At 47.7% G+C, this 12,322-nt stretch overlaps 1 protein-coding gene across 1 annotated transcript in view; it reads left to right on the forward strand.

Annotated features, from left to right (window-relative positions):
• COL6A1 (collagen type VI alpha 1 chain) overlaps positions 1–12,322 on the forward strand; it is a 69,849-nt gene that overhangs the window by 41,917 nt on the left and 15,610 nt on the right. The window contains exons 21-25 of the mRNA XM_073306924.1: positions 5,194–5,256; positions 6,012–6,074; positions 8,876–8,926; positions 9,013–9,048; positions 9,623–9,685. Coding sequence (XP_073163025.1) covers positions 5,194–5,256; positions 6,012–6,074; positions 8,876–8,926; positions 9,013–9,048; positions 9,623–9,685 — 276 coding nt within the window. The remainder of the gene's footprint in view (positions 1–5,193; positions 5,257–6,011; positions 6,075–8,875; positions 8,927–9,012; positions 9,049–9,622; positions 9,686–12,322) is intronic.

Raw genomic sequence — 12,322 nt, forward strand, 5'->3', positions numbered from 1 at the left:
AAGGGACAGAGATGAAGATTGTCCATACAGCATTGCCCAGGCTTCGGATGCCCTTACCAGCTAACGTGTAGCTTTGCTTGTGATCCTTCCCCATGTGACATAGGAGCAGTAATGTCCCGTGGTGGAACACATTGAAAGACCAATTGCCTTTGCTTACCTCAGCAGAACGTACCTATGGTCAAATTGATGGAGAAGCTCTGAGCTTAGTCTGAGGAGTTAAAGTTTCACCACTCTCCATCTGGAAACAATTACTCTAGTTACAGATCTTCACCTTTTAACCCAAAGAGCAGTCCCAGCAATGGGATGATATTCTTGGGTGCTTGCTGTAACAGTATTTGAGTTCAAAAGTGCCAGTGATTTAGTTGGGGATTGGTCCTGCTTTGAGCAGGGGGTTGGACTAGATGACCTCCTGAGGTCCCTTCCAACCCTGATATTCTATGATTCTATGAACCACCATGGGAATGCAGACTGCTTGTCACGCTGGCCCATGGAAGAGGCAGGTAAGGATACCGAATGGAACCAGAGACAGTCAATATGTTCTATAGGGCACAAATTGAACAAATGACACAGTACAACGCGAATTACTCCAGGCCATCTATGGGACAGATGTACATGATTGCAGTAGATGTTCCTTCTAAATGGATTGAAGCATTCTGTATGAATTCAACTAGTTCAGCGCAGATGCCGAGAGCATGCAGACTCGCGTTTCTCGGAAGGGAGTTCCGGAACAGATTGTAACTGACAATAGGACCCAATTCACATCTGAAGAGACCCAACTATTTGTCAAAAGAAAGGCTATCAAACATGTCATATCAGCTGTGTTCCATCCTTCCACAAGTGAACTAGCAGAAAGATTTATTCAGATATATCGGAACTGATTTTATAGGCAAAGCTGCATTATTGTGGGTAAGGGCCATTTCAGGGAATATGAACATCTTGTCCTTATTCAAAGAGTTGGTGCCCTGTATGGACCAACACTATTCCTATCCATTGTGTGACAGTTTGATTAGAGGATTTAACTTTGCTACTATGTTAGGAATGCAGTCCATACTACTACAAATCAGACACCAGCCATGTTGCTCACGAGACATCCTTTAAGGTCTCGTCAGGACGTGCTAAAGCCTGATATCAGTAGGGAAATTTGTAAGGAACTTTGTGATCAAGTGGCCACAAATAGTCATACGCAACTGCGTAATTTTCATGTGGAAGAGAAGGTCTTAGTAAGACATGCCTCAGATAATTGGTGGTATCCAGGAGTGATTGCATCACAGACTGGTCCCTTGGGGGGTTTTCAACTAACCCCATTTCAACTCAGGACGGGATGCAGAGATAAAATTTCTATACACTATTAATGACAGCTTCTTGGAGCAGCAAGTCCTGGAAGCCACAAGGGGAGAGGCAATTCTTGATCTAGTCCTAAGTGGAGCACAGGATCTGGTCCAAGAGGTGAATATAGCTGAATCACTCAGTAACAGCGACCATAATGTAATTAAATTTAACATCCTTGAGCGGATGGGGGGCTACCAAAGAAACCCACCACAGTGGCATTTAACTTCAAAAAGGGGAACTACACAGAAATGAGGAAGCTAGTGAAATGAAAAGGACCAGTCACAAGAGTGAAATGCCTGCAAGCTGCATGGAAACTTTTTAAAAACACCATAATAAAAGCTCAAATTAAATGCGCACCCCAAATTTAAAAAAAAGGTAAGAGGACCAAAAAAATGCCACCATGACTAAACAACAGAGTAAAAGAGGTGGTTAGAAGCAAAAAGCCATCCTTTAAAAATTGGAATTCAAATTGTTCTGAGGAAAATAGAAAGGAACATAAACTTTGGCAAGTCAACTGTAAAAGTACAGGTTTCAGAGTAGCAGCCGTGTTAGTCTGTATCAGCAAAAAGAACAGGAGGACTTGTGGCACCTTAGAGACTAACAAATTCATTTGAGCATAAGCTTTCATGGGCTACAGCCCACTTCATCAGATGCATAGAATGGAACATATAGTAAGAAGATATTTATACATACAGAGAACATGAAAAGGTGGAAGAACCCATACCAACTGTAAGAGGCTAATTAATTAAGAGGAGCTATTATCAGCAGGGGGAAAAAAACCTTTTGAAGTGATAATCAAGATGGCCCATTTCAGACAGTTGACACGAAGGTGTGAGGATACTTAACATGGGGAAATAGATTCAATATGTGTAATGACCCAGCCACTCCCAGTCTCTGTTCAAACCCAAGTTAATGGTATCTAGTTTGCATATTAATTCAAGTTCAGCAGCTTCTCGCTGGAGTCTGTTTTGAAGCTTTTCTGTTGCAAAATTGCCACCTTTAAGTCTGTATGCTCAAATAAATTGGTTAGTCTCTAAGGTGCCACAAGTACTCCTTTTCTTTTTGCGAATACAGACTAACACGGCTGTTCCTCTGAAACACTGAGTGATCAGAGAATGAAGTGGGCTGTAGTTCACGAAAGCTTATGCTCAAATAAATTTGTTAGTCTCTAAGGTGCCACAAGTCCTCCTTTTCTTTTTGTAAAAGTACAATTAGGCAGGCCAACAAAGAAGTTGAAGAGCAACTAGCAAAAGACTCAAAAACCAAAAATTTTTTTGAAAAACTGTAAGTACATGAGAAGCAGGAAGCCAGCCAAACAATCAGTGGTGCCGCTGGCCGATAGAGGTGCTCAAGCAGCACTCCAGGAAGATAAGGCCGTTGCGAAGAAACTAAATGAATTCTTGGTGTATCCCAAGTGCAGCATGCTTCAGCAGCAGCAGTGGGAGCAGCAAGTTGCAGACGACAAACTGTGGCACGTTGGGAGAACGTCCTGGCTCCTGCCAAGATGCACCCTCTGCCCTCCCAGTAGGACGTTTCAGCTGGGAGCCCGAGTCAGGCAAGCTGTCAGAAGGCTGCTGGACTGGAATCCTGTTCGGTTTCCTTACAGAATAACTCCTTGTTGCTGATGATTTGTCTGAGCGGGTCTGGTCTGAGGTGACACACACTGACAAACAATGCAGGGCACATGGAGGAGCCTCAGGCCCAGTATCCCAGTGTTGTGTAATAAGCCCCAGCGCAGACTTATCCCAGCTTGAACAACCTCAGAGCGTGCCAGGGAACAGGATGCTGGGTGGGTTACATTTGTATCAGTCTTCAGTGCAGGGGATGTGAGGGAGATTCCCACACCTGAGCTATTCTTTTTAGGTGACAGATCTGAGGAACTGTCCCAGATTGAGGTGTCATTAGCGGAGGTTTTAGAACAAATTGATAAACCAAACAGTAATAAGTCATCAGGGCCAGATGGTATCTAGAGCTTGGGCTGCTGACAAGCCACAAGCCAATGGCTGCAGGCCTTCCAGGTTCCTGTCACCTAACCTGACAGGCTGGTGCGGTTCTGGGTGCATGGGAAGCCCTGAGCCGTGGAACTCCCGGGCTCCCCATCAGGCTACCTGGCTATGGAGAATATAAAGTGGAACAGTTCCAGTAGGGGAGACTGACAAGCCCACCTCACAGAATAGCTTATAGCTTGATGGTTAAAGCATTCACATGGGATGCCGCATTCATCACACTCCCTAGAACAGGACATAATGGTGAGATCAATTGAAAATGTAGGCCTTTGAAAGGCGACTCTCCTAGCGGTGAGATGGGAACAAAGCTGTGATCACAACATATTATCTACAGACCTAGAGACGAAAGACTCCATTCCTCATCCCGGCTTTTACCTTACTGCGTCCTTGGGGCAGCACTGGTCTGCTGCAACGAAGCTCTTGGCTGCGGCAGTGCCCGGTGATGCAAGCTGCTGCAGGTTGTTGGGCAAGGATGTGGCTGCCCAGCTGCAGAGAGGAAAGGACAGGCTTGTGCAGCCGGGCAAAAGCAAATGGCTATAAACTGGGCATCAACAATTTAGGCTTGAAATTAGGTGAAGGTTTCTAACCATCAGAGGAGTGAAGCTGTGAAACAGCCTCCAAAGGGGAGAAGTGGGGGCAAAAAACCTGACAGTGGGGGCAAAAAAAAGACTGGACTTGATAAGCTGACGTAGGGGACGTTATGATGAGACTGTCTACAGTGGCATGTAGCTGATCTGCGACTGCTAGTAGCAAATATCTCCAGTGGTCGGTGATGAGACACTCTTGAGTTACTACAGAGAATTCATTCCCAAGTGTCTGGCTGGTGGGTCTTGCCCACATGCTCAGGGTCTAACTGATGGCCATATTTGGGGTTGGGAAGGAATTTCCCCCCAGGTCAGATTGACAGAGACCCGGTAGGGTGTGGGGTTCGCCTTCCTCTGCAGCATGGGGTCACTTGTAGGTTTAAACAAGTATAAATGGTGAATTCTCTGTAACTTAAAGACCTTAAATCTTGATTTGAAGACTTCAGTAACTCCTCCAGAGGTTCGGGGTCTGGGTTACAGGAGTGGGTGGGTGAGGTTCTTTGGCCTGTGATGTGCCGGAGGTCAAACTAGATGATCGTAATGGTCCCTTCTGACCTTAAGATCTGTGAGTCTAAGAGACACAACACATAATAATGTGTATTATGTACGTTACCAAAGCCTGCATGGAAGAATGGCTTTTGCTGCCAGCAGAAAGGAATTAGAGGCCACAGTTTATATTAAGGTTCTATGTATAAATAGTGATATAAGCTTGTTCCTGACAGGAGTAATATGTGTTATAGATTGCTAGATTCAGAGATCCCAAGACCTGAAGGGACCATTGTGGTCATCCAGTCTGACCGCCTGTATTTATAAATGGAAACCTCACTGTAAACTGTGACTCAGCTGGGCATGACCCATGAATGTGTAATGGGTTCATCAGGCACCAGCCCTCACCCTGTGGGTCATGAAATGAAGAAATATTTCCCCGCCCTGGTGAGCTAAATTTGGACATGAATTGAAGCACCGTGAGACCTGCAAGGGTGAAGTTTGGGAATGAGTCACCTGGCAGAATCTGGGCCGCCAGCCACCGCATCTGTGACTGTGCAGTACTCGCATTGCTGTCTTGCTGGATGCTCAGAATCCAAGGTGAGGTTTGTGATGTGGTGACCAGGGTCCAGCCCCATAGCAGGATAGGGGGAATCACATTTCTTCACAAGCCAGGCACACAAAGCATGGGAGACGGCTATGCGTTCCTCTGGGCAGTGCCTCCAGAGGAGCGTAACCAGCGAGACAGGGAAGAAATGAAACCTTCAGTTCTCTTTTTACTTTCACAGGGGGAAGTTGGTCCGATTGGACCCAAGGGGTACAGAGGAGACGAAGGACCCTTGGGACCTGAGGTTAGTGTTCTTTATCATTGTCTTGAAGGAAGGCATGGCTGTGTGATAGATAAACCAGAGGGCGGTGATCAAAAAAGGCTCTCTCTTCTGCATCCCAATGGACAGGGTGCCTAGCCTTATGGATCTTGGAAAACCACGTGGAGCCCTTATAAACAGGAACAGAGAAGCTGGTTTTCCAAGACACACAGTAATTCACGTCCATGATGGGATGGTAGCATTTTAAACGCTTCTTCTTCAGTGTGGACCCACAGATCTCTGGGGTCACTGAGCAGAGCTGGTAGACAGTATAGCTACTCAGTAGGTGATTCTTATTAACAGCAGCCTGTCTACACTCTTTGATTTCTGCAATAACAACATTACAGAATGTAGAGGAGGGGCCCTCTTAGAACACTAGTCTAACCTGACAAGCCCGGGTTGGATCATTTCTACAGTGCACCTTGTGGGCTTTGTCTGGGCCTACTCCGGAATGGATCATCTGACAGGCCTGCGCCACTGCCCTGAGGAAAAGGGGGAATTGAAACAATGGCAAAGGTGCACAGTTTATGCCATGTGCTGTCCACAAATAAACAACTCCACTTGGAATATTCAATGTTCCCGTTTGTATCCTTCAGCGCATCAGGGTTCTTCTAAGGTAGGAAGTGAGGGATCAAAATGTCACAGAAAAATGAAAGCAGCTGGTTTGCCTTTGAAAGGATCATTTGCTGTGCATTCATGTCCTTTACAATATGCTTGACCATTTCGCCCTCTCCCTTCAGGGCCTCAAAGGACCCCCTGGACCCACCGGATTGCCTGGAGACCCTGGCGTGATGGGTGAAAGGGTGAGTGGTATTTCACAGTGGAATATGACATATGAAAAGTGGCTTACAACTGGTCGTGCTCAGCAAGAGGAAACACCCCCCCCCTCGCCCCCTCCTTGGCTTCCCCAGCAGGACTGCTGAGTGCTGTGCAGGAGTCCCCACTGGATACTCCCCTGTGGTCCCATGCACGATGCACATACACAGGGCTGATCTTCAGCTGGTAAAAATCAGCATTGTTCCATTGACTTAGCTGGAGATATGCTGAGTTACACCTGCTGGGGATCTGGCCTATTCATGCCAACGGTGCTACGTCTGAGTTACACCCGCTGGGGATCTGGCCCATGGAGTAGAGCCGCAAAATGGTAGACTCAGCCGGCAGGTGAAGCCCATTCTAGAGTTTGGCCTCCAGCTGTGCTGCATGGTATGTCAGGATGCTGGGGGAGAGGGATCAAAGCATAACATCTGCCAGCGGGGTGGGCAGAGAGACTCTAGCGGGCCAGTGTACACACCTGGGTTTACTTTGTTCTTCAGATACATTCAGGCCCTGACAGAGACCAGCCTGGAACCCATTACTCTCAAGTCACACTCTGCAATTTGTGTCCCTTGGTACCAAACGCACTTAGCATACTGGACCGGCTCCCCAGCTGGTGTGCTCCATCCATGTCAGTGGTGTTACACTGAGTCCCACCAGCTGAGGATCTCCACATGGGTCTCCCATTCTTGCCTGCTTTGTGTTTTCATCCCCCCGCCTCCGCTGCTTCATATTCATTTTGTATTGTGAATTCATTCATTGTCCTGCGAATGGTTGGAGCGGAATCCGTTGCTCTCCACAGAGAAGTTCAGAATATTGTGTCAGTGGAATGCTATAAACCCGTGTTATCGTTTGGGTTTCCTTCTGTGGGTTTAGTTTCTATAGAGAAGAAGTGAGCCGTTACAAGCTCAGCCCCTGGTCCCAGAGACAGGCAGCTTTTCCTGTCAGTAGCTCAGCCACAAAACTCTCCTTGCTTCTCTGATTGCGTCTCTTCTGAACTTTTCCCGTCTCACTTCTCTGATGTACATAGAACTGAAACCAGCATGCCTGTTACTTATTGGGTGGGCAACAGCACACTACGAGCTTGCAGCCTTCAGCTGGAGTTCCCTAAAGGATTTCTATGGCACAAGTCACTGCACTGCAATGGAGGTTCATTGCGGTAACAAGACTCATCCAATCCAGAGGGGAAAAAACAGCCCGTCTGGCCTACACATTTTCCGGTGGAAGTGGGATTAATTGTATGTCTATCATACTGTCACTCGCCAGCCCTTTGAAAAGAGTCCTTTCACTACGTCCTCCAGCTCTGCAGGCTGGAAGAGTCGTGCCTTCAATACACACTTCAGTAGAGGACCCAGAGGTCTAAAATATCAGTCTTCTGTTAAAGCTGCTCGTTCATCTATTGGGGTGTGTATATATAACGCATGTGTATTAGTGTCTTGGCTGCACCCTCTTTCCAATGGCCAGATCCCTTATGCCTGATCTCTGAAATGTCCCCATCACAGTGAAACTCCAGTGGAGGAAAAGGAGATCTTTGTCCCTTTCCCACCTGCCGGCCCCCGCTGCCGCTCTCCCTTTTACTTCAGGAATAAAGAGCAGGCACTCATGCGGCTTGAGATACTGAAGAGAAAGATGACGATTGGAGGTGGAGAGGGAGTTAGAGCAGTAACCCCACCCCCAGCCTCTCTGCTACGCTCAGAAGCTTTAAAAAGGACCAGCTCCCTCCGCGTTTGCGGATGGGGCTATAGCACTGAGTAGGTGTGTGAATGTGGGGGCAGGTTTCTGCCCCAGGAGAGATGAGGCAGGAAAAATTATATTTAACTTGACTGAATATGAATTGTGGTGGCTCCTAAACAATGGCCCTATAAAAATAGCATTGGGGGCATCCGTGCCTATTCTCTGTGGCTCCAGATCACACACACTCAATGTACAGGTAGAAAGGTGGTTTCGTTTCTTCCGTCAGCACTGTGAAATCAGGCTGGAGTTTGACAGTCAAGCTGCAGTCCCACTAACAAGAGAGGGAGACGTAGCTAACAATTCCATTACAGATGCTGCACCCCAGGAGAATCCAGCACGGCTTCTCACAGCTCTGCATTGCAAATAGGAACCAACTGGAGTCCAAACTCACTGCAGATAGGAAAATGAGCAGATCTTTTCAGCAAGGAGATGCCATCATGTCACAGTCACTTTTCTGATCTTAATGACACATTAAGCATTTTTGGGTGGTCATCTCAAGAAGATAAAGAGCATCTTTAATGATATGCAACCTGGAAAAACTCTTTCTATCTCTATATTGATCCTGTCTCTTGCCGCATATCATTTTTATATTTCATTACCACTTTGAGGGTCTAGTAAAACTCTGATTTCCATGTCACGCCCTTTTACAAAGCACAAGCTGTTCACATGGTGATTGTAATGGGTTCATTGTAGTTGTGGACAAGATTTAAGAGCTTCCACTTAGAAGTGGCTACTAAAGCTTGTGATTCATATGCCTAATGACAATTGGTACAGGGGAGAAACCAGCAGGCCGTATTGATAGTTGGCCCATCATTGAGGACTTTCACTTTATTCATCACGACTGTGCCTCTAGAGAAGGCCCGGAGGAATGTGGTAGGGTTCTGACCTGCAAGTGTCCCATCCCAGTGAGAAGTTATGGGCTCTGTTGAATAGCAGGAGAATGTGTGAACACCATGCTGTGGGGGAATGGCTGCCTGCTAGGGAAAGTGGGACATGCGGATAAGTGAACTAACTGGTTTGGCTTTGACACCGCACTTATTTTTGCTCTTCCCACTAGGGAGCGGACGGCATTCCAGGAAATGGCACAGATGGTTTCCCGGGCTTCCCAGTAAGTTACATAGAAAATTTTTACGCAATAATTTAACAGTATTTCTATTCCTCTGATTTAACATGCTGTCTTCCCTTCCCCCTCAGGGCTATCCAGGCGACAGAGGAAACCCTGGTGCGAATGTAAGTCTGCCTCCGTCTCTCCTACAGGGCTACATAATACAAAACTACCTGAGCAGTACATCCTGGTGATGGCCCCTCGCATTGTTCACCGCTGGCCACTTTGCTCCAGAGCCCGTTGGCTGACTGTGCTCTGAAATGGCCTTCCCAGTGCTGGCTGGCCAGCCCTGCTCATCCCGAAGGCCTTGTTTCCAAAAGGTTGGGATGTCCCCTGCTATCCCCCGTACCTGTGCTGTGTGGGCATCTTTAGCTATAGACAGGCTTTGTATGGGTTTCCCTTTCTGGGGCAACTCGTAATAACTTGGGGAGGGGGGTTGCAAAAGCTGATGGAATCGCTGGCATGTGTTACAAGGTTACCTCAGTATGGGCTGTATGGTAACTTATGCCAAGAAAGAAGGTCTCTGTCTCGATGACACACTTTTATTGTAACTCAGCATCAAGAAATAAAGACCAGCTGTGATTCCTCAGGGATGTCTGCTCTGGCAGCTTGTTCTCACGCTTGCTGTAGGCGAGGGAGGACGCTTGTTACTCTAATGCCTGGCTTTTAATTCGCAGTGTTATTGGTGTCATTTTTCAGGGCACTAGAGGCTATCCTGGTCCCAAGGGCGATGAAGGAGAAGCAGGAGACCCTGGGGATGATGTGAGTGCAGAAGGAGGCTGGTATCACTTTCTTTTTAAAGCTGAATCGTTCCCCCCGGCGGGGGAATCCAGAGGCCTTGCTCCTGTTCTAAATTATTGGTGCAGCCTGCTGCAGTGCTGTAAAGCTCCCCAGACTGCGGAGTGCAGTTTGCCCAGGTGGCATTACCCTGTTAAAGTGTTATGGGGGAGGATGGCAGGGAGGTCATAGCTCCAGATCTGTTTGATTTGTTTTCCATAAGAGCAACACTGTGAATGTAGCCTGGAGCCCTGGTGTCCGGCGTTCCTCTTTAATTCGCTGCCCCAGAGCAAAGGACAGATAACAAGGGGCTCTGGAGCTGATGCCAAAGGCGAAGTCCCTGGCCATAAGTATGAATGGAGGACAGGCTCGGCTAGCCATACCCCGAGTGCCCTGTGGCCCGGGAGAAGCAGGTAGCTGACAGACTTTGGGACTCCTGCTCTCTCTGCTGGGCAGCGGCTGGGAACATCGCCGTGCGGTCTAAGTCCTCAGGCACCCCTGTGCAAGGGGAACTTTTCCACGCACTTGTGAGTGAAGAACCGTGAAGCAGCACGAACACCTCGTAAGCTGCAGCCGCTGCCTGCCCAGCCATTCATAGCAAAGCCATTACCCATATCCTAGCTAGAACATCCACAGGAAAGTTCATCAGGTGGAGATAAGCTTCTTGCGTGGCCCATTGTGTTTGTTGATGCGCCATCAACATGAATACGCCAGTGGTTCCCAAGCAGGAGTACATGTACCCCAGGGGATACACAGAGGTCTTCCAGGGGGTACATCAGCTCATCTGGAGATTCGCCTAGTTTTACAACAGGCAACATGAAAAGCACTAGTGAAGTCGGCACAAACTCAGATTTTATGCAATGACTTGTTTATACTGCTCTACATACTCTATACACTGACATGTAAGTACAGTATTTATATTCCAACGATTTATTTTATAATTATATGGCAAAAATGAGAAAGTCGGCAATTGTTCAGTAATAGTGCGCTGTGACACTTTCGTATTTTTATGTCTGATTTTGTAAGCTGGTAGTTTTTAAGTGACATGAAACCAGGTGGTACACAGGACAAATCAGACTCCTGAAAGGGGTGCAGTCGTCTGGAAAGGTTGAGAGCCAGGGGTCAATGTGAGGAGCTGAAGGTAGCTATCCCTTGGGCTGCTAGACTAACTATCAGCAGCCCCAGCAGAGACTGAAATTCAGCCCATCAGGAGCAAGCTGAACACGGCAGGGGTGTTTATGGGTTCAGAGGCCAGTGAGAAGGTTGGTTTGTGACAAGGTCCACATGCCCCGTCAGCACAATCAGGGGCGCTTTCCCTGAGCCAGAGATGAGAAACGCTGGAGGCGAAAGCACTGACCCCGGCTGGTGCCGGCAGGGTGCTCAGCCCAGGAGCTCAGCAACAGCCAGGCAGCCCCTCTCCCAAGGGTCCCTTCGCTCCCCGCCATGGGCAGGACAGAGAAAGCAGATCATGCTTCAGATTCATTTGCTTTTCCCCCATGGGGCCTGTTTTCCATCTCTAAGGACAAGCTTCAGAAAGCAGCCTGGCCAGAAAGAAAATGCCCAGGCTGACAGAGCAGAGCCTTCACCCTGGCTGTGGCCACTATTTCTATGCAGGTGTTTAAGAGGCACCCCTCCAAAGCCCAGAGGACATGTGCAAATCATTTCAAAATACACACACACTTCCATCTGGCCTGCTGGCCACATCGGACATGCCAGATTTACTAGGAGACATTGTACAGTCAGGACTGGTGTCTCCCATGGATCTGCCCTCTCATGACTTGTTTTTCACTGTGGAAGTTATCAAGTAGCTTTAATCCTACTGCCATGGGCCTTCGGTGCTACAGTTTAGTTTGGTTATCAACCTCATCTCTCATGAATCAATTTCAAATTGCACTGGGCTAAACATTGGTGAGGACTGGGGCAGCTGCTGTCAGTCAGACTGATCTGGGGGAATGTGCTTTTGCAAATCTGACTTCAGCAGTTTGGTTGATCTAGTGTAGTCAGAGGTTACGCGGGGAAAGCTGAGGAGCCAATCCTGCACCCCTTGCTCATTCAATTTACCTCACTGTCTTCACTGGGGCTACTCACACAAGGATTACTTGTGGCACCAGGAGATATAGACACTGGCCCTAATTAGTACATGCTCCTGTTGGTATAACTTGAACTTTGCCATGTTGGTGTTAGTCTATTCCACAGTTTATAGCAGCACAATAATAACTGACAGGGCACAACTTGTGTCGCCCACGTGCTATAAATCTACTCGTGTGAGTGCTCACCAGTGCCAGTAGGAGGGCATCCTGGAGGTAATACGCTGGCCTTCTTTGGAAATAGGCTCCACCGGCCATGATTTGGCCATTGGTTTTAAAAACACAATCCAGACTTGGGGCTTTTGCAGTGGTCTTTCAGAAGTCCTTGTTTTGGTGTATTCTTAGTTGGCAACAAAAATCACATATCATTTAATCAAGATAATAATGCTGTGTGTCTGCAAGTGGAAAGTGCTCTATAAAACGCTCCCAGGGTGGGTGACGTGTGGGGCCAAAGTCAGTCATAGCTCCCGAAGTCCCACGAACGATCCCGGTAACCCAGCAGAGCTGACAATGCCACTGCAGTCTCGTCCCTCAG

The sequence above is a fragment of the Lepidochelys kempii genome, chromosome 11, assembly GCF_965140265.1.
Source record: "Lepidochelys kempii isolate rLepKem1 chromosome 11, rLepKem1.hap2, whole genome shotgun sequence".
In the NCBI taxonomy this organism is placed as follows: Eukaryota; Metazoa; Chordata; order Testudines; family Cheloniidae; genus Lepidochelys; species Lepidochelys kempii.